The following is a 22613-nucleotide window of genomic DNA, read 5'->3' as shown; positions in this document are numbered from 1 at the left end:
AGTGTGTTGTGAGTGTGTGGTGTTAGCATGTTAGCATGTTTTATATGACTGAGTTTTAAGGTTACTTTTGCACAAAGACTTATATGTGGGTGGAGTGGTGAGAGCTCTGTGTTTACTGCTGGAGCCTGAATGGGTGTTGACTGGAGCATTGTTTTTATCAATAACCACATTTATCCAAAAAACGGAATATCCGAATCTCAAAATTAGAAACTTAATACATATTCAATGAACAAATATCTGAATACCCGGATTCTTGGGGCCAAGCCTTTTTGTTCAGAAAATACATACAAGTGCATACATGGTGCCACTAAGGGCAAAGAGTGTACACAAATACATCAGAGTTTTGTGGAGATGTTCTAATTTGAGGTGTAGAGCTGACAAAATGAACTGTAGCTTTGCCATGCTTTGTTGTATGTAGGTTGTCATCTTTTATGTTGACAAGGATGAATACATGTGGAGTTGAGGGTTGCCTATATCGCTACATTTATCCAAAAAAAAGGAATATTCAAATATCTAAATTATAAACCGTATTCCTACCAGACGAACGAATATCTGAATAGCCAAATATTCGTGGCCAGCCTGAGGATGTACAGAGAGCCAATCAGAATGCAACTGGCAGAAACCTGACAGTGAGGCTGGATTAGTGCACTGAAAGAATCAGACTCTCCATCAACTTGTGGTGGCGTCTGTGGCTGAGACTAATTGAAAAGAGGAGGGGTGCTACTGTGTTAATGTCAGGCTGTGAAAACAGGGGTGAGGTGTGTGGTCTTATCGTTAGAAAGGTGTTTAAGTTTTTACTATTTTTATTGTGGTATTGTTTGGTACCGAACATTGCGGTTCTAGATTTAGCATTGGTAACCGAACCCAGATCTGTGGTGTTGTGACAGCTCTAATCCCTCGGCGCAAGCCGACTGACTGTTGTGAGAGATTCACGTGTCTTCTCAGGCTCCCAGTGTTTGCAGTATCTCAGTATCCCAGTGTTTGCAGAAATAGCAGGCAGACTGTTGCCTTACAGCACTGCTGAATGTGTAAGAGGATGATCGTTGCAGATACAAGGGTTTACACCGGCTCAGTGTCCACATACTGCCCTCTAATGGCAGCCCCCTGCCACTGGGCCTGGTCACGTCCGGTTGCCTGGAGCTAGCCGAACCTTGTCCTTGTGTGTCTCATTGACATTCCACAGGTGTGGCTTTATTGCTCTGTTCCTCCTTCAGAGCGCCTCTCTCTCTCTCTCTCTCTCTCTCTCTCTCTCTCTCTCTCTCTCTCTCTCTGTGTGTGTGTGTTAAGAGACTAAGCACAGGTGCTGAACCTGATGATGGGTGGCAGTTTCTAACAGATCACAGTTAGGAAGGTGATAATGGCAAGGATTTTTATTGTGTCATCAATGACACACAGCTACAAACATTCAGATCTGCTGGAGATTTTCTGATTCCTGCAGCTGCACCCCCCAACTACCCACCCCTCATCCCCCAACAGATCCTCACAGACCCCCACAATGCAGTGCTGTGTGTTTGCCTGTAGGGAGCACAATCAGTCTTTGTTATTAGGGGGAGACTCTACAATCAGCTGTTGGATGGATTTGCACTGTGTATGTGTGTGTGAGAGAGAGAGAGAGAGAAAAAGCGAGAGAAGATGTGTTTCAAGGGTGTAAAGCTATGACCTCACAATAACTTTCAGTTACTGTAGGAAAATGATGGCTGAAAATATGGATACAAGATTCGGAGCTAGTAGATATGTCTGTGGGGAGTGTGTGTGGTGTGTTCTCCCTGTGTCTGTGTGGGTTTCTTCGACAGTCCAAACTTACATATTTGCTGGTGGAGTGACTGTGTGAAACTGTGTGAGTGACTGGGTAAGTGTGTGAACTTGTCCACAGGTGTGAGTGGGTGAGTGTGTCTACCATTGTGACCTGGAACAGCATGCAGATGTTGGCCACATCTGGATGGTGGAGTACCTTTGTCGCTGGCAAATTGCACATGTGCATCAAATGTGCATCCTGTATTAAAAAACTTATTTGATCACACATAACTAAGCACATCTGGCCCACACCTGGCAACGACATGGCTGTGCTGACTGGAGCAACCTGGACATGCACTGTTGAGCTGCGTGTGCCTCATATATGTGAGTGTGGGTTGAGTGAAGGACAGTGCACATCGACATGTTGTGATGATAAAAACCCGTTTCGGAGAGAGTAAATTTCACAGACTGGTTCTGGAGGAATAGAACATTATGAAAATTTGTAAAATAAAGATGGTTCTACACTGTTCAGAAGAGTAGCTGGCCACACCAGAGCAGATGATTTTCCAGTGAACTGAGGCTCAAGTCACACATTTTTAGAGATAAAGCCTTATACCTCTGAGCAGAAAGTGAGTGAAGGGACTTCTGAATATTTTGTCTGTTTTCAGCTTCATTCCTCTCTCCTTTAACCCAAATTCAGCGGTAAACTCACAACTGCAGTGGGTTACTGGGCTTGTGTTTTTCCCGCACTGGGTTTCAGTGTGACATCACCAGTCAGTGAACTCACACAGCGCTTTCTTAAATCCACATGAATGAATAGAATAGAGCCTCAGCACTACAGAAACGGCACTATGTAACTTTTGAAGGAGGGTAGTAAACCTCTGAAACCTCCCTCCCCATCCTTTACCCTCTTCCTTGCTTTCAGGACAGTGCTGTAAAAGTGAACAGTTGTAGGGGCAAAAATACCAAATCTTACCTGGTGTGGCTTTAACTCTGACACTGCTAAAAAAAAAAAGGGGTACAGTTACAAGGTCAGATGATACATGTGAGGTTTTAACATGATGAATCATCAGAAAGTACAGGGCTAATAACGACCTGAGGTAGTGGCTCTGAGTAAATGAAGCAGACTGTTGGCATGCTAGGCTAGGCTAATCTCCACAGACCCACACACCTTCTGTGTCCGTATCGTCGCCTCCTTGTGCCGCCTGTTGAGTGTGAACTGCTCTCTGCGGCAAAACCAAGAAAAAAAACTTGGAAAAGCTCTCAGAGCTCGGTGGCTCCTGTCAGTGATGGGTTTGAGGGATTTGGATCGTCATCAGCTCACCACCTACACACAGCATGTGATTTTTACTGAGCAGGAGTGCCATTTTCTCTCTCTCTCTCTCTCTCTCTCTCTCTCTCTGCACACATAAATACACTCTATATTTAGTTTTTGGAACATCACAGTCAAGGACTTTAGTGGACACGCTCCCTTTGCATGTGAAACGCATTTTAAGCTCAGACTGTAGTTCTGTATCTGTTACTCTGCATACTTTTTACCTCCCTTTCCCCCTGTTCTTCAACAGTCAGGACCCCTACAGAGCAGTACAGTGTGCAGTGACACTAATGTGGTGGTGTGTTAGTATGTTTTGCGCTGGTACACGTGGATCAGACACACCTGTTGCTGCTGTAGTTTTAAACCTTTGTCCACTCACTGTCCACTCTTTGAGATGCTCCTACCTCATTGGTCTACCTTATAGATGTAAAGTCAGAGTAGCTCGTTTGTCGCTGCACAGTTTGTGTTGGTTCGTCCTCTAGTCCTAGTTTCCTACCCTGCTCCAGAATTTACACAGTGCAATTTCTGCAGTGCTGAACCTGGAGTAGCAAAGACAGAGGCTCTGTTATTCCTATTGCAGCTCAGCAGAGCATCACAGTGTTTAAGCTGTTGTTTTAAGGTAAAAATACTATCTAGTGATGCTTTTTTTTAAATGTATTTAGTGGTGTCATGGAGAGTTACACTCCACCCCCTCCACCCTCACTCCAGCTGAGTGGTCCTAGTGCTCTCCTGGTTCTGTTTGTGCTGCTCTGAATCCGATTGTAAGGAGAGTTCAAATATAGAAACAGTTAATAATAAAAGTATAAAAGTCATTTGTCAGTTTATTTAATAATATATTATTATAGTGTATTATATACAATTCTCAAGTGATTTTTTTTCTTTCCAAACAGAGCTGCTCAAGTCCTTTTCCTGACACTCCCATGGATTTTATATATATATGCAGCACTGCAGCAAAGAAATAATACTGCAATATGAGATGTTTCCAGTATCGCAGCCCCTGAAGTGTCAGACCATCTGTTTTCCCTGAAAAGTGCACAGAAGCATCAACCCAACATTTTTATTCATTCATTCATCAAACGTCTGTAACCACTGCATGCTTTTCCACATTTACTAAGTTCTTTTACAGAACTCAGCTGTTTTGTTCTTCTGAGTGAATCCCAAAACCTGACTAGGTCTGTTCTCAGCTTTAGGTGCTGTTTATGTTGTGTGGACAGCTGTGGTGAGCCACTCGCGGTTGTTAGGAGTCCTACTGCTATCCGTAGCTTTAACCTGAACTTCAGTTGGCTTTTTTTTCCTGATGTTCCTCTTTCCAGAGGACTCCAGGTGGACCATGTTGCATGTGATCTTCTCAGAAATGTCTCCGGAAATATGAATGCCTGGTACATAATGGCCAGGTTGTCTGGGTGTACTCTTGACTTGACGGATATGAATTTAAACACCCCCTCGCTCTGCTGTCTGAAATGTTTTCTCAGCCTCAATTTTATCCCTCCATCCTTCAACATCCTCCCTTTTTCCCCTCGAGTAATTAGCCGTTATGTGTGGAACAGATTCAGGTGGATTGTGCGACAGGTTGTCAAAACCTCCTGCAGACTTTTACAGTTAAGCGCTACTACTGTCACCACTTTAAGCTGTCTGCTTTAATGCTAATGGTTTCGGAGCCATGGACGAGGACACGGTTCCTGGCGGCATTCCCACAGTGAAGAGCCTGACATTAGTGGTCACGTAGCACGTCTCAACACCTCCTACAAGCTGCTCTGGCCTCACCTCCTCCCCCTGGAGCAGGCTGCTGATATAAATAGCCTGGACGTGTTGCGCATTGCTGCATTATGCATGCGTCCTGCCACGCGGCCGTCACTGTCACTGCCAGCCCGGCTGCTGCAAGCGCTGGCAGGACGTGCTTTCCACGGGTATCCCTCAAAATAAAATAAACAAGTAGGTGTCAAAACACACAGTGCTGCTGAGAAAGAGGGAGAGGAGCATAGTGAGTTGCCAGATGCTCAGGTGGAGGCACGTTGAAGAACTCAGCACATTCATCACATGTAGCTTCTAGGCTTTGTTTTGATGACCAAGACCGAACTCACACTCAGACACCAACCTTTTATGGACGCTTTATAGGAGCTATAATGTCTGACTGTAACCCACCTGCTGCACTATTTATCAGCCCTCATCCATTATTTTTAAAGCACCACTGCTGGACACACAATATTTGGGTATAGGACCGTTCCTACCACAAACAGCTTGTGAGTTGCTGAGATTGGAAGTGAAGCCAGGTCTAATCTTGGGTGGTTATGTCCACTCATACGAGACCAGGCTTCTGTCTCCATGAATGGAGAGAGACCTATCTGCTGTAAACCATCTCAAGAAACATCTCAAGAACCTTGTAGTGGAGGATGCACATGTGCATTTCTCCATTATAAGCGCAGGCTGTCATTAAAGGTTGCCTGGCGCTGATGAGTATAAAGGGCCAGGGAGAGTTGAGGAGAGAAAGAGAAATTGAGTTGTGTTTTCTTTCCCTGATGCTGAATGGCTGGAATGGAAATAGGACAATGGAGGTGAAAACGGGTGAAAATAAACAAGGTAGCTAAATGAGATCGTGACACAGGGCACCTGCTCTAAAAAGGTAATTGAGCCACAAAACTTAACTGTGTTCATTTATTGACATGACGTGCAAATGTTGCCCATGTCGCCTGTACCTCAATCCACCACTGACTGTGAGCTCTAATTGACATCAGCTGCAATCAGAATGCAGAGGCACTGCTTATATCCATGGAGGACAGAGCACAGAAACAGAAGACGAAGCCCTCTCTAGAAAACCTGAAAGTGCTGTTGGAGGAGATGAGTCTTCTGTGCTGAAAGGCAAGTTTGGGAAATCCCTGTAAAGAAAGTAAAAAATCTGTGTATGAACTAGAAAAAGGGTAAGATGTGCAGAGGTAAAACACGAAGGTCTGCTTTTATAACTGTATATTTTTATCTAATTCTCAGGTGTGACATTTGTTTTTCCTTTGTCTTCCAATGCACCTTCTCCCAAAACACTGCAGCTGTCAGTTTCAAAGTCGCTGCGCTGCCTCTTTCTCCTTGGTGTTATAAAGAACAGCGCGTTCATGGAGGCAGTTCAAGCTTTAAAAACGTTTCTGATCCATTTGCGTAATCTCCTCCTCAACCTCTGCAGCTCAGTCTTTGTCTGACCACTCACTGAAGTCTGCAGCTCAAGGGCAACCTGATAATTGTATGCTTCTATACACTATTAAAAATCACTAGTAGTGATTTGTTAAAGCAGATATAATATGATGAAATCCCTGGTTCATATTAATATGGAGATTTGGAGCCCACCAACCCACACACTGTAAAACAAGACCCAGTCAGTTTTCTGTTGGTTGCCTGAAAACATTGGATAAAACGAGTCGTTCTAATTCTGCTTTGCATCTGACGTCACGTGCAGACACTTATTGCCCAGTCCCTGAAGCAAAACAAACACAACGAGCGTGGAAATATAAGAGCGCTGAGTGAAAACGTAGAAGAAAGAGAACCGAGCAAAAATGGCTAAAACCAGAGCTACTGCTCCATGCTCCTAACGGCTGTGCACTTGGGTTGGGGTGAACAGAGTGAAAGGAACAGGCGCTGAAAGTGGCCGTGCTGAACAGGCCTGTTTAGAAAGGGGGAGAACGCTGCTGTGAGGTTTTTACCAGAACTGTGTTCCACTGTGAAGAAGTTGCGATATATCGCCTTTAACAACAATTCTAAGATTTAGTAAATTTCACTAATGGTATATAGTGGATGTTTGTGGAAACACCAAAGACAAGCTTAAACAAACCTATGCTAAAGTGTTTAGATAATGTTGGATTTTACAGTTTACAGTTAAATTTAGGTTTATTTTCTGGATGGTCTCAAAGGGAATTGCAAAAGTCTGTGTTTAAGATGTGAAGTAATTTAATGTAGAGACTGGAGATTTCTCTCCAGTGTTGGTGAATGGAACCAGGCATCTCCACATGCCCATAATACCCATAATATAATTCCCTCTCCACCTCCACAAGCGCCTTCACTATCTGTTCTATAGAGTGATAGTGACTATGGAAATAAGTGAAAATTTCAAGTGTGACCTAAGTTTAAATTTAAAGTTTTCAGTTTTAAAGCAATCATGGGATCAAGATGCCATTACTTCAAAAACTCTCTCACACACACACACGCACACACAGAGAGAGAGAGAGAGAGAGGGAGAGAGAGAGAGAGAGAGAGAGCCCCTTACACTGAGACATGTCTCTCTAAGCTCTGCCATTCAAATTCGGCTTATGTTCACTGACACAGACACAAACACACATTTCTGCTACGGTCCTCTGTCTCTGTGCTTGTGTCCATCTCTTAGTGTGTCATTTCATATCCTTTCTCTTGTGTCTCTGTGTCTCAGAGAGAGTGAGGGAGAAACTGTATGCAGTCAGTTGTGTGTCTTGTGATTTTTTTTTTGTGAGTTTCTGCCCACTGCCGCCGGACTTTAATTGCTTCTCTCTGAGCTGCTCTTAACTGTGCTGCACTGAGGGAGTATTGACTTTTCCTTTCTCTCTCTCTCTCTCTCTCTCTCTCTCTCTCTCTCTCTCTCTCTCTCTCTCTCTCTCTTTCTGAGCTGATTGAAAACAGAAGTATGTGTGAAGACCAATCCTGTTCAAAAGTCTGGAGTCAACGTTCAAGTGTGGAATCATATCAGACCAGTTTAGCCGCAGTTCTGTCTATAAATGCATGACCTGATTCTGAAAAGCGAGGTGTGAGATGAGTCCCGAATATTGAAGAAAGCTGTAGCATCAGAAATGAAGTTATTTTAGACAGAAAGAGTTCATATCAAGCATTGCTCAAAAGAAATATTTCTAAAGTGGCAGATAAATGTTGGAATCAGACCTATAAATTACTCCAAACTTCACAGTGTGGCCCTCAGATCCTTACACTCACCATTTCACCCAATCAAACGCCAAATTGAAGAAATGACCATTCACTCACTGCTTGATATAGGCATCTGGCAATGGTTTTAATCATGTGGCTGATCTGTAACTGTTTTGAGACAGTATGGAGTACAGCTGATGAAAATGTGGATGATTTATAAATTAATAATTAATTAAATGATGAAGCCCACACTAACGAACCTTAGTGTTGTAGATGATGCAGTGGCCTCTGACCCCATGTGTTTTCTGCAGTGTGTACTTCGCGCTGTCAGAGGTTTCTGATTTCTCGAGTCGGTGAAGACTGGATCTTCCTCATACTCCTCGGCCTCCTCATGGCTCTGGTCAGTTGGGTCATGGACTACACCATCGCCTTCTGTCAGCAAGGTGAGGGGCAGCAGGGTGTGGGGGGGTGAGGGGCAACAGGGTGCTGGGGGGTGAGGGAGAGCAGGGTGCAGGCAAGGGGTTGGATGAAGGGGCAGCAGGGTGTGGGGAAGTGATGGGCAGCAAGGTGTGGGGAAGTGTGTGGCAGCAGGGTGCAGGGGGTGGAGTGAGGGGCAGCAGTGTGTAGGGGGAGTGAGTGGCAGCAGGGGGGCAGTGAGGGGCAGCAGTGTGTGGTGGAGTGAGTGGCAGCAGGGTGTTGGGGAATGTGATAGCAGGGTGTGTGGGCAGTGAGTGGCAGCAGGGTGCAGGGGGGCAGTGACGGGCAGAAGGGTCTGGGGGAGTGAGAGGTAGCAGGGTGTGGGACAAAAAGGTGCGGAGCAATGAGGGGCTGCAGGATGCAGGGCAGTGAGGGGCAGCAGAGTGTGGGGAAGTCGGGTGGGAAGTGAGAGACAACAGGATGAGGGGCAGCAGGGTGCTGGGAAGTGAGGAACAGCAGGATGTGGGGAAATAAGGGGCAGCAAGGTGCAGGGCAGCGAGGGGCAGCAGGGTTGGGAGCGCCAGCTTTAAGTATATTACATGTATTACATTTATTTTTTCTTTTATTTTCTAATTGACCTTATATCAGTATTTTAATGGTTGTATGTTGTCTTTTAGGTTTAAACTCTTTTTAGCTGCTTTTAAAATTTTATTTTTTTAATGATCTTTTAAAATTTTATTTGTACTATTATCTATTTTGTGTTTTTTACTGCTGTAATATGCCTTTAGTAAAGCACTTTAAATGGCCTTTGTGTAAAAAAGTGCTCTGTAAATAAATTTGCCTTTCCTAAGATATATATTTGCATCATGTGCACCCATGCATCTGTATAAAATGTATAAAATAAAATATAAAAGTGTTTTACTCATGGACTTTGTGCAAAAGTCTAATGAGGCAAGTGTGTGTGTGTGTTTGTGTGTGTAGCACAGAAGTGGATGTATGGAGGTCTGGACAGTAACATGCTACTGCAGTATTTGGCCTGGGTCACGTACCCTGTCGTCCTCATCACCTTCTCCGCAGGATTCACTCAGATACTTGCTCCACAAGCAGTGGGTGAGATACACACACAACCACACACTCAAAACCATCTGCAAATGTTTGGTTACACTTGGATCAGTTCAATTGACAAATCTTCTTGATTTTACAACTGAAGACTGAATAATTAGCACATTAATTGTACACAGTTTTAAAGTATTTGAATAGCACCTTTAAAAACATGTCCCAATTTTGTACCTCTCACTACACACTTATTTGTAGTACACACTATTCTCAAGACATATTTATTCATATTCGTTCCCATTTATGGACCATATGCCTGAACAAAATAGAAAGCATTTGTTCATTTTATTTAAAAATAAAAACTAGATGATCTACCACCAAAGAACAATATACCACAAAATGTCTGCCCACCACTTCCCTTTACAATATTTCAGGCAAAGACACGAACTGGAACAGTTCCGATTCCTTGTTGGTGGAAAAGCGCTATGTGAAATATGGCTGAACTAACAACAGACGGTGTAGTAGCTCCATCTAAAGTTCTCTCTGTGAAATATGGCTGAACTTACAGTTCGTACTCAAGCATGCGCATTTCAACATTAGGAGTCAGTTAGTCGGTCACTCAGTAAGAGAAAATGCCTCTTCTAGGCCGGCACGGTAGGCGGTCCGGCAATAAAGACATGTCTGAACTCTGCACTCCACCAGAGGGCACTTAGGCCTTGGGGATCTTGTCTGTTAAATAAGGAAGAATACAGACCTGGATAGCTCAGTTAGCATTTAGCAACTCTACACTCTGTGGTTGATAATTAATTGATTGATGTTGTGAAAAATCGATTATCCAATTTAATTGTAACGTACAATACACTAACTTTACACTTCTGCTCACCCTCTGATTCTTTTCGCAGGCTCTGGGATTCCAGAGATGAAGACTATTCTTCGAGGAGTTGTGCTGAAGGAGTATTTGACCTTTAAGACCTTTGTGGCCAAAGTCATTGGTCTGACCTGTGCTCTGGGCAGTGGGATGCCTCTGGGCAAAGAGGTGAGAGAGGACACAACTGGGTTTTTTTTTTTGTCTTGTTTCTTTGCTACATATTTTACCAAAGGGGGTTAAATGCTTCTAACTATGACTTAATGTCATGGCTGCACTGTGGCTTTAAAGCCACCTAAAGCCCCATTCGGATTGGATTAGATGTCTGTAATAAAAATTTTACACCCCTCCTCTGTGATAAACGTCTCGCATCAGGGCAGCAATGAAAAACGAGAGGATGAGCAAGTTTCTAGTTCCTGAATTATAGCACATTCTCACATGACCAAGAGTGAATCAGTAGCAAAACTATCTTGCTCTTTTTAACAGCTTCACCAAGTAACTGTTTCAGTAACTCTTTATTTTGCATATTGTTCGACTGCTCTGAAAAAATTTCCTGGAAGTATCTATAAAAATGATTGCTCAAAGGTTAAATACAGTGCGCAGCACTGCTCAACATGAGGCAAGATCTGTTAGTTAAAATGCATAGTATGGCATCAGTACAGGATCAAAATTATCAGATGACTGCTAAATTCAGTGAAAAAATCAGGTAATTAAGCCTGTAATTTTCTCAGAGGACTTTGGGGGAAAAACACACATGGTGTTTTGGTTGGAAGTAAAATTACAGAGGACCCCATAAAAGAGAGAATTACCCCAGGAACCCATGGAAATTTAATTCTGTTCAAAGAGGGCTTAACTCTGCATTTAACTAATTTCACAAGGTGTACATGCTTTTATTGCCATTTGGTAGTTTGGCGGACACAATAAGAATGCGGCAAGGTGGGTGGAGTGGGGCTGCAAGGTTTGAAACATTAGGAAAAAAATAAATAATAAATGCTTTTGTTCCTGTAGGACACACAGCCTCAATCTGATTTCGTCTGAGTTTCAGTTTCTGCTGTTGTGTAACTACTGTTTTTAAAGTCGCTCTGATGTGAACGCTAGTCTCCTGATATCCTGATATTGGCCCTTCCCAAATCTATTTGAAATCAGTCTGAGGCAGTGCATTCTCAAACACTGGCAGTCTGAATGATTGGAAATGGTGGCTGGAATTCCACTTGGAAAATTTCAGATGGAGATGGAGAAGTCTATGGAATCTCGAAAATCATTTTTCGTGCGAATGAGAGATGCATGAAGCTAATATCAGACAGTTACAGGTTCCATATAATTTTTTAAAGGTTGCGTTGTAAAATCAGCAATTTTCTATTATAGATTACATTTTAAAAATAACAAGCAATAATTGATTATTTGGAATTTGATATTATTTGGGATAATATGTAAAGTAAAACTTGTGGGGGAAAGATTGCACTTAAATTATGTTATTTTTAGAACCACTAATGTGTACTTAATCACTACTAATAAGTATTTTAAATTAAATTAAGTAATGCTTATTTTATACTATAGTGTAAATATATTTATATAGTTAGTAGTATATGTCATATACCTCGAATGAACAAGTTTTGTAATACTGTATATAGTCATTTTATTAGTGACTATTTTGACGTGGACCCCCCGTGACCCTAAATTGGATAAGCGGTTACAGATAATGGATGGATGGATTATATTTATTATGCTTAAATGAGATATTAGTAGTGATTTAATACAAATTAGTGTTTCAAAATAACATACTTTAAGTACACTTTTTTTCTATAAGGGAAATATGACTAATTACCTTATTCCTAGCTTTTAAATCCCCAGTGTGGTCTCTCTCTCTGTCTCCCGCCCAGGGTCCATTTGTCCATGTGGCCAGTCTGTGTGCTGCTCTTCTCAGTAAATTCATGGCTCTTTTTGGAGGAATCTACATGGTGAGAGCTTTATTTTTATCTGTTGCGTAGTTTTTTGTCACCCCTCTGGGGTCTGAGGGATGTTCTGGTTGCTGCTGGTCTTCTCAAACTCTTTCGCCTTTCAGAACAGTCTCAGCTCTCTGGAAAGAGCTTCGTTTGAGGCAGAGCTGGAGATCATTCGCCCTAAATCTGAAAAGCAGAAGCTTTCGCAAACTCTTCATCTCTTTGTGAAAACACACTTGCCCATGTGTGGACATCGGTCAGTTTCACAATGAAAGGAGAAGGACACATGACTCCACTGGTCTCACACAGACAGAGACAGACCTCAGACATGTCTCGTGTGTCTTAGCCCCCCTTCACAGCCTAGGTTTTGGTGATGATACAGAGTGGACAGCGCAGAATGCACAGTGACAGAAATAGCTGTGTTATCACAGAGAGTTTCGTAACAACATCTAGAAATATTGAATTTGGTGTACGGGTGCATTCTTTGACCCCAGAGGGTTAAACAATGCCTTACTGACTAATACAACTGTTACGTCTCACACACACAAGGGTTAAAATACAAAAATTTAAGCCTGTGTTTTTCTAGAATTTGTAAATTCTGTTAGTTGTTTAACAGCCTTTAATTTCATAATTTCTGCGTCAGAAATCGTTAATTTGCTGGCATCCAAGACAAACAAGTCACTAAATCTTGGCAGAGTTTCTAACGATACCAGTAATGGCAAGACCTCAACACTGGCCGATATCATCGATATTATCAGAAAACAAATATATTGGTCTGGCCTTACTGCAAAGCTTCAGTCCTCCCCGAAAGTTCTCAGGTCTTTTATGAATCATCAGATATCACATAGTATGAGAAAGTGAACCATAGCTCAGCGCAGTAAAAGATTTACGAGCCTATCAATCGTGATGTTTATCTTTCAATCTCTGGCCCTGGTCCAGCTCTCCTGCCGCCGCCTGAGCTGTGTGTGAATCGATCAATAATGTTGTTCGTACAAAACGAGTTTGACAGAAGACTTGGGGCTCTAAACCGTTGTGGAAGGTTTGAGCTGAGAGCTGTAACCGGATGGCTCTCCGATGCAGTGTAATTAGTCTAAGGAGTCGGTCGCATGTTTGCATGCCACTGCAGGTACCAGGCTAATTATCGTCTGACGCCTGCGTGTACCTGTGGGTGTTAGTTTTGATTACAAGAAAAGAGAAAGCTTTGATTAGCCCCCATCATTATAAATGAACAGACACTTTACGCTGAACCTCATGGGGCACACACTCAGCTCTCTGCTCCGGCTTTGGCTTGTTCCAGTGTGGACGGAAATGGAATGAATATTTGAAGGAGAGGCCAACATTAATTCATTTTTTAAAACACTGCATTGCTTGATAATTGGCTGCAAAAAAAAAAGCCCAGCTAATTATCCATTCACAAGTGAAATTTCGGAACCATTATCAGCGCACTGCTAAATTTAGGCTGTTTATCCACTGGGAATATGTGTGAATACAGAAGTGTGGTGTGTTTTAAAGCTTTTAAAGCAGGTGTTCTGTTAGCAGAGCAGTGCAATATGCGGCATAATTTTAACGGCTTAGTTATGACAGGCCGTAATGTGCAGGTACTCACTTATATCCATGTCTATTTTTACTTACTGCTGAAGGAAGAGCCTTTTGAGGGAAACAAGGTAAGAGGGTGTGCTGGTATGACTGTGCAGATATGTCCACGTCACCAACCAATATTTTAAACACCTCTGTTTATCTTTAACGATAAGCAAAACCTAGATCCTTATTTTTACTGTCTGTTCCCCATTTGTGTTTTTACCTTTTATTTACCTTTTATTTTCTGCTTTCCTCTGCCTGATGTGTGTGTGACAATCATCTTTTTTAAATCTACATTCAAGAACACACAGATTTAATGGCTTGGCACATTAAAAAGAGTCTGTTCTTGTTGATTATTGTGGTGATTGTGGTACACAGAGATGTAGACAGTAGAACTCTGCAGTGGTAACCTGTTCAGTGTTACATAATACAGCCTTGGAAAGCTCTGCACAGTGTGTGTATGTGTGTATCTGTATGTGTATGTGTGTGTGTGTGTATTTTTTTCTTGCAGAATGAGCTGAGGAACACAGAGATGCTCTCTGCAGCATGTGCGGTTGGAGTTGGCTGCTGCTTTGCTGCCCCCATTGGAGGTAAAACGCATTACACTTCACCGGAATTCGTTCAAAACTCTGACCTCTAATTCCATTAGAGGAGTTAGAAAGTAATGTTTACATAATTTGCTACTAAAGTTTAGGGGCAGCTTATATTGTTTTAAATGTTGAGCTTTTTAATCAATGTTTGTAGATTAAAGGTGCAGTGGGTGAGATTTAGCAGAATCTTGTGGTGAGGTTACAGATTGCATGAAACTGAATACCATTCCCTCACCTCTCCCTCGCTTTCCAAGCTGCTGCTTCAACATAAATACCTGAGAGTCAGAGTAGAGTTTGGTTGGTATTCATAGTTGTAGGTGCTTATGATCATGATCAAAAGATGGATTTGTTTACCGTACCCCATTTTCACTCATAATCAATCCCCCTCAATCTCATATACTGCACCTTTAATGTAAGTAAACACTTGTCATTCTTTAAGTCAATTAAACATTTAAACATTTATGTGAATTTATATTAAATTATTCTTGATGAAAGTTTGTGTGTGGGCGTGTATTGATAAAATGTGGTGAAACAAGCATTTAAGATAAAGCTGGTCATTGTACCCTTAAGTCTCCTGTATGTAAATGAGCTCTGATCTGGTTGGCTGTCCTGTATTATATCTCAGGGACCTGTGATTTAATGTGAGCTGTTTTCTGCAGGAGTTCTCTTCAGCATCGAGGTGACATCCACTTTCTTCGCAGTGAGGAATTACTGGAGAGGCTTCTTTGCTGCCACCTTCAGTGCCTTCATCTTCAGGGTACTGGCGGTGTGGAACAAAGATGAGGGTGAGAGGGAGTCCTTGGATTGAACCCTTTTGAAAGCACTCAGAACAGAGGGTCTGTGTGTTACACCTGTTATTTACTCTTTAGATCTGACTCTATAATAACTCTGACTCTGTAATAGCTGGTTTATAGGAGTTTACAGGGTTAATAAATAAGTAGTAAAGCCCATAGGGAAATGAAATATGATTATGGTGCTGGCATATTTCCATATTTCTGTTTTCAAAATACGATAGAATTTCCTTTTGGGTTTAAGAGTGCTTTCTAAAGGACATATACATATAGAAACATATGCAGTAAAATCTGCACTGAATAATTAATAGCAGTTACTGAACGATTCATAATAAATACGGAATAATTTATATTAGACCTGAGTATTTCATAACAGACAGAAAATAATAATTCATAGTAGTTACTGAATAATTAATAACAAATGCTTCATTTATCATAGCAGATACTCCATAATTCATGATATATACAGAATATTTCAAAGCAGATGCTGAATAATTCATAGCAGATAAATAATAATGCATAATAGATACTGAATAATTGTATGGTCACTTAATATTGAATTTTAAGAGTAATAACTGAATAATAATTCTGCAGTTTAAGAGATTAAATAGTACAAGTAAAGTGAAAGTCAAGCACATTTTCTCTCTCTCTCTCTCTCTCTCTCTCTCAGAGACCATCACTGCTCTGTTTAAGACTCGTTTTCGTCTTGACTTCCCATTTGATCTGCAGGAGCTGCCAGCCTTCGCTGTGCTGGGGTATGCGTCTCACTCCTATTTATTTCATTATGAATGTCCTCGTCTCAGGTTTGGACACTGTCCAGGTTTACGGTTCTGTCTCCTCCTTTATCAGAGCCATGTCCAAAATATTTAAATCTTTGGCAGGAGTCAGCACCAAAAAATGTCCCACTTCGTTCATAATTAAGTTTTTAATTGGGTCTGAGACTGATGCATTGCAATAACACAACAATCTAATTATTATTATTATGGAGTTTTAGGTTTTTAAACTTGGTTTAGAAACAGCTGTGAAACTGTAAAAACGCTGCGGTGAAATCAGAGGAATAATGAAACTCGCTCTAAAAGCGTAATTTATATGCTGTGTAATTACACACTGATCAGATTCATCTTGTTTCCGCTAATGGGAAAACTGGCTGGTGATGAAGAGGGATCCAGCTCGGCTTGGCACCAACTCGCATTTAAAGGTCCATTAGAGAGTTTCATTTCATTTTCTAAGTCTGTAAAATATTAGGACCTTCATAAAATCAGAAAAGTGCTTCATCTAAAGAAAACCCAGTGTACCTGTGTTTCCCAGGTGTTGCAAGTCTGTTTCTATGTTCACTAGGATTAAACCCTTTTGCTAAGTGGTTGCTGTCATGTCCCAAGTGGTTGCTAAGGTGATTCTGGTGGTTGCTAAGTCATCATCTAAATGGCTCCCTATTTACTTTATTTGGGCATTTCTCAAGCTTCTGAATCATAAGTTGAATTCCAGGGTGATTTTGCGGTCACTACAATCTCTCACAATTAACTTATAATTTATAATAAACATCATAGACCACTACATGAGCTGAATGTGGACCAGGATGCATTGCAAGTTTCTTTGTTACTATGCAACAGACAGTGAAAGTGTCCAAATTTACTAAACAGTGCCTCACTCCCTAGCACACTACGAATGAGGTATTAGGGAGTCATTTTGGTCACAGCCTAGTATTGGTATTGGCATTTGGGTGCTATGATGGTTGCTATAGTGTCCCAGGTTGTTGCTACTGGGCAAGTACAGGCGCTTGCTATAGAAGTTTCTCTTTTGTTTTGATTATGTTGAACCAAAGAGCATTGGAAATATCAGAGAGTGCAAAAACTAAAAGTCAGGCAGCGCAAGCAAGAGAGCTGCAGTGTAACTGTAACTGATAGCAAGTTCAAAAGACCAAAATGTCAAAGTTGGTGACAAACACAATTACATCCTTGTGAGAATCTGTTTAACGTTTGAGACTGTTTTCTCTTCGTTTGTTTTTTTTTTCTCAAATTCTAAGGTTGTTGGTTTTTTCATTTTGCACAGATCTGATTCCAGATTATTTATTAGACTATTTCAGGTCTCTCTGAGATTGGACTGTGGCTCTGGTTTGTGTCCCAGTAAAGAGGAGGCCTCAGTCTTTCTCCTCTGTTTCCTCAGGATTGCCAGTGGTTTCGGTGGGGCTCTGTTTGTGTACCTGAACCGACTGATAGTGGAGTCCATGAGGAAGCAGAAAACCATCAACAAGTTCCTGCTGAAGAAGTAAGAAGCTCTCATTTCAGTCGGATGTTTTTACTGTGTGCGTGGCTTTGGGGGTTAACCCTGCACACAGGATCAGGGGATTTCTTTCTGTTTCTTTGCTTGCTCTCCTTTCTTTTCATTCTTTCTTGTTTTCTCTTTCCACCATTTCATTTTGTATTTCCCTTTCTTCTTCTCTTTTCCCCACTGTCTCTTCACTCTTTCTTTTTCTTTCTTTTTTCTCTCACTATTTCTCCATTCTCTCTCTCTTTCACTATAACTTTTCTCCCTCTGAAATTCTTTATTTCTTTCTCACTTTCCCTTCATGTCTCCCTCTATTTCTCTCTCTCTCTCTCTCTCTCTCTCTCTCTCTCTCTCTCTCTCTCTCTCTCTCTCTCTCTCTCTCTCTAGGAGGCTGGTGTATCCAGCTCTGGTCACTCTCCTGGTGTCCACTCTCACTTTTCCTCCAGGGTTTGGACAGTTTATGGCAGGCCAGGTCTGTTCTGTGTGCGATCCACTCTGTGTGGTTTATGTTTGCAATGTCAAACAAAGGCCTGGACTCACTGGGATTAGAAAGGATTATGTCATCTTGTACTTAACGATATGCTGTGTTTTCAAAAGTTATTCCCAAATAACAAGGACACACTGGTCTGTGACTCACCATCAAGAACCGCCTGGAAGTCCCATAAGTCACAAGTTGACTCTTTAATGCTGATTAGTCAAGAATATCCGTTCTTAAAGGCACATCCGTTCCCTGCTGATTCTCTTTAGGAACAGGTCTTCCTATTCCTGTATGTTGGAGTTTCCTGTCAACAAGACTTCCCCTGTTTTGAGTTTGTGAGTTTCAGAGATTCTCAGGGTCCTGCGGGGTGGCTCTGTGGCACTGTAAGGAGACCGGTGATACCCAAGCGAAAGAAAGTCATTCTTGACCTCTGGCTGAAACACTAGCCACACGCTCTACACTGCTCTCTAGTGGAACATAGAGTTCATATATGTAAAGGCTCTTATGAGAATGTATAACACTAGAAAAAGGTTGTAGCTAATAAAGCCTACTTATCCACCACAAATGATTCAGAAACTGACCTGAAACTGATAAATGAGACTGAGGGGGTCTGATTGATTCTGCAACCGCAGTCGTGCGAGATTCTGTAATTATACACGTTTACTGTGGATCTTAAAGGTGAAGAGTCCTAATAAAACAGCCAGGGAGTGATTTTCTTAAATAATGACTTGTCCTAAGTGTATCCAGGCCTTTAAACAACATGTGTACTGGCTTTTATTGATCTCTGAGAGGTAGACACTGTGAGTTATTGGTCATTCATATTATCCTGGGATTAATTCCAGCTATAAATCCAGATGCATGTGTTCCTCCCATCTAAAGCTGACCCAGCATGAGTCTTTAGTAGCGCTATTCGATAACCGAACATGGTACAAGCAGGGCGTGGCCGAGGAGTTTGAGTACGCCAGTCATCCACAGGCATGGAAACACCCGCAGGTCAGCGTCTTCATCACACTTCTCCTCTTCATCGTCATGAAGGTACGGATACACAGTTTCACAAAGGATAATATTATATGATATTATGTTAAGTGAAATCCTTACATATCTACTTAGTTTACCTGCTGTTTTTCTTTATGTGATTATTGTAAAATATTTTAAGATTATTTACCTCTTTCTGGAGAGTTTTACTAGTTTTTAGTTGATATTATTTTTAAAGAAAATCTGAGTCTGAGAATGTGTGAGTGAATGTGTCGCCCTGTGAGGGACTGGCGCCCCCTCCAGTGTGTGTTCCTGCCTTACACCCAGTGATTCTATGTAGCCTCCGGACCCTCTGAGACAGTGATTACAGACAATGAATGAATAAATGTCTAAGTATAAAAATAATGAAAATAATTTCAACAGCTAAATATCTGTCAACAGAATAAGACATTTCCTTTCGATATAATCACTTAAAATCAACATTTTCTCCCTCTTCTCCACAGTGGAACACAGTCCTGGTTCTTAATGATATGTCTGTGACCCCATCAGAACAGCGGTTTTCAGCACCGATTCCGTTAAATGATAATGAACCGCTCGCTGTTCACCCTGACACTGAGCACACAGCAGTGAGGAGCGAGGAGCAGAGGCTCTGTTTTTTTTAGCTGTTTTCACTCAGTTCTCTTTCTTCTCCATTCTCATTTTCTCTTTTTTTACTCTGTACTCTTATTACTCCATGCATGTTGTGTCTGTTTTGCTGCGTTTAGTCTCGTCTTTGCGCTCTCACATAAATGCAGGTTCAGTGTTGTGATTGGGACTCAGACAAGGGAGGGGTTCTAAAGTCTCTGCATTTGACATCAGAAGCAGAGCAGAATCAGAACAACTCACTTTATCCCATGTTTCGAAAAATGACTGGGTGGTCTGTTTCGCAGTGTGTATGTTGGTGGGCACCGGATAATATCAATATTTTTTATAATATATTCCCAGGCAAATTTATGTCTAGAAATAGCATTTGTTCTAAAGTTTAGTGTTGTTGTCTTGTTTTGTTGTTTTCTTGACTGATTGACTTTGTGGCACCACAGGAATGAACCCTGGTGTTTAAAGTCGTAAAAGATTAATGACTTATGATTTATACATGAAAGCTGTAGACCTGAGATTTCAAATTAACCTCAGTAAAAGTTTTTATTTTACTTAAAACTGTGTTATGTTTGTTATACATTTTTAATGAAGCTAATGCACTGAATGTGTGCTGCTTTTGACCTGAATGCATATTTATGGGGTGCAGTCGGTTAAACAATCTGAAGAATGAGGTTGAATTTAATCGTCTTGTTTAACCTCTGATGGAGATACTAGACACTTTTTAAAAATCCCCAGCTTTCAATGAAGCATCTTCATCCCATATTTTGTGACATTTCCAGGACTCTCAAAGGCATCTAGTTTTTCTCATCACACTTTCCGTTACGTGTATGTTCCACTTTCCGATCCCAGATTATTTGGCTTGTTTCCACTGTAGATTATAGACCGACACTGCTCACACACTGATGAAGCTGAGCAAGTCTTGGAGGAGACCTCCTCCTAGAAAAGCAATTGTCAACAAAATCCTTGTTCCAATCACAGACATGGCCGTACGAAGTCCCCAGCTTCTGCTTTGTGAAATATTTATTTTCCTACATTTTGATTCCTTTCCCTGTTTTATATGAGGCATGTTTTCACAGATGCAGGGACAATTAATAGCAGATACTGTCTTGTGTCTCTGGTGAACTGTGAAACTTGGACCTCGTACATGTGACAATTCGAGTGTTTCAAACACACACACAAGGGACAAAGTTGGAGTGACCTGTGAGCGGTTGTAAACCGTGAGTTAACCGTCTGTGTTTTAACCCAAGTTTGTACTCTCTCCTGTTCCTGCAGTTCTGGATGTCTGCTGTGGCCACAACCATGCCGGTTCCGTGTGGAGCGTTCATGCCCGTCTTCCTCATTGGTACGATATTTCTGCCTTTGTTTTTTTAATTCCTCCATGTGGTGTGGTCAGCTCCTGGATCTCATGCATTCAGACCATACCACACACCTTTGTGTTGACCAGTTTGGAGCAGAGGTGGGGAGAGGTTCCTGCGGCCGAGCTTAAACAAAATCACAGGAGCTGAAGAAGGTCTTCTGCTACTGGACCTGTGTCTTCAGAAATATTTGTTGTACAAATAAGTTTTAAACTGTTTTTGTGTAGCGTATAACTGTAATTCAAAATTCAAATGTTCTCCTGCTCTTCTGTCTTTTTATGGTAACTGTTGTGTCGTATTAAAATCACAGTTGTCATTATATTCAACAAAAAATAACCTGAAAACGAAGCGATGTGGAAATGGCGAATAAAGAATTTTTTTTGGTCGCTGCATTCTTTATGAGCTCCATCAGGAAAAATTGTTCTGTTCTTGGGCATAATATTGTATCCAAAAGTATGGGTGAGTTTTGGTTTAGACGAATTAAAGATGGGGATTTTAATGTTAGCAACTGTGAATGTGGTGTATTCATACTTCATTTTTTGTTAGACAGTGGGAGAGTCATTTACCAAAAAATGACTAAAGAGTGGGAGAATACTTGAAATTTGAATTGCAATTATGTTAATTATATGTTACACAAAACACACACACACACACCCTCAACAAAATATACTCAACAAATCCATCATTATATGCTAAATATCTGAGCGATGGGAGCTCTTTGTGTTTGTTTTTTTCTTCTTTTTTTTTGAGTGAGTGAGCAGATTTTCATCTTCATTTGTTGATTCACTTGCATATGTTTTTTTTTTTTTGTTTGCTTAATATTTGTGTTTCTCCTCTTCCTCGCCCCCTCCCCTCTTCATCGCCACCTCCATCACTGTGACTAAAGACTAAAGACTCACTGACTGACTGCTGTAACCAGAGAAAAGAAACACTGCCATTTTTGAGTCCAGAATCATCTTCATGTCTGTGCCCACAATGTGAGTATCCTACATAAGCTTCTGTGCTCTTATGTTTCAACATTTCTACATCTGTATTTCTATTTGATATCTTATTTCTTTCATGTTTTACTTCACATTTTATTTAACACACTCTCATCTTTGTAGTAAATGCCCTTGCATTCCTCGACTGCTGCTGTAATAACGTTTTCTCTTCCCTAGGATATATAAAATCCTTTTTATCTATCTCCTAATAAACTGTACGTCCACAAGAATCGAGTCAGGCCATCTTTAACTACTTTAGAGTGCACTGTTTATTTAATCTCTATAGAAAAGCAGTGACCAATAGAATTGGATGCACTAAAGCAGCTGCACATGAGCCTTTCTACATGACTGTTGGAAAGGGGAATGAAGCCCCAGCACAAGGCTGAGGACTGTCAGGCTCCATGTTTTCTCATGGAGCTCCATGCGGGCTGTAATCTTGGGACGGTTTTGCAGTGACATGAGAGAGAAATGGACACACGGCAAGGACGCCAAAGCAGTGAGACAAAGTGACGCATCATTATACATCAGTACAGAGCCACATCATCAACACCTATAGCAGAGTTGAGCCTGAGGAGGCGCTGTTGAGGCAGAACTGACCACAATAACAATAGGCCTCATTTACCAATATCATCTGAAATTTGGTCTTGACAAGCAGGAAAATTGGGGACGGAGGAAGTGTAGGAACTCCTTGAGAAATGCACCTAACCCCCAACAGTTCCCCAGGTGCTGGGATGGCTGCACAGACATTTCAGATCTCAAATAATGAGTGGCT

At 41.4% G+C, this 22613-nt stretch overlaps 1 protein-coding gene across 1 annotated transcript in view; it reads left to right on the top strand.

Moving 5' to 3' along the window:
* LOC136678786 (chloride channel protein 2-like) overlaps positions 1 to 22613 on the top strand; it is a 76203-nt gene that overhangs the window by 33764 nt on the left and 19826 nt on the right. Inside the window, exons 4-15 of the mRNA XM_066656921.1 lie at positions 8227 to 8358; positions 9314 to 9442; positions 10291 to 10424; positions 12134 to 12211; positions 13834 to 13857; positions 14283 to 14361; positions 15021 to 15146; positions 15823 to 15907; positions 17316 to 17417; positions 17805 to 17889; positions 18775 to 18930; positions 20779 to 20848. Coding sequence (XP_066513018.1) covers positions 8227 to 8358; positions 9314 to 9442; positions 10291 to 10424; positions 12134 to 12211; positions 13834 to 13857; positions 14283 to 14361; positions 15021 to 15146; positions 15823 to 15907; positions 17316 to 17417; positions 17805 to 17889; positions 18775 to 18930; positions 20779 to 20848 — 1200 coding nt within the window. The remainder of the gene's footprint in view (positions 1 to 8226; positions 8359 to 9313; positions 9443 to 10290; positions 10425 to 12133; positions 12212 to 13833; positions 13858 to 14282; positions 14362 to 15020; positions 15147 to 15822; positions 15908 to 17315; positions 17418 to 17804; positions 17890 to 18774; positions 18931 to 20778; positions 20849 to 22613) is intronic.

The sequence above is a fragment of the Hoplias malabaricus genome, chromosome Y, assembly GCF_029633855.1.
Source record: "Hoplias malabaricus isolate fHopMal1 chromosome Y, fHopMal1.hap1, whole genome shotgun sequence".
NCBI lineage: Eukaryota > Metazoa > Chordata > Actinopteri > Characiformes > Erythrinidae > Hoplias > Hoplias malabaricus.
This window is presented reverse-complemented; position numbering and strand designations above follow the sequence as displayed.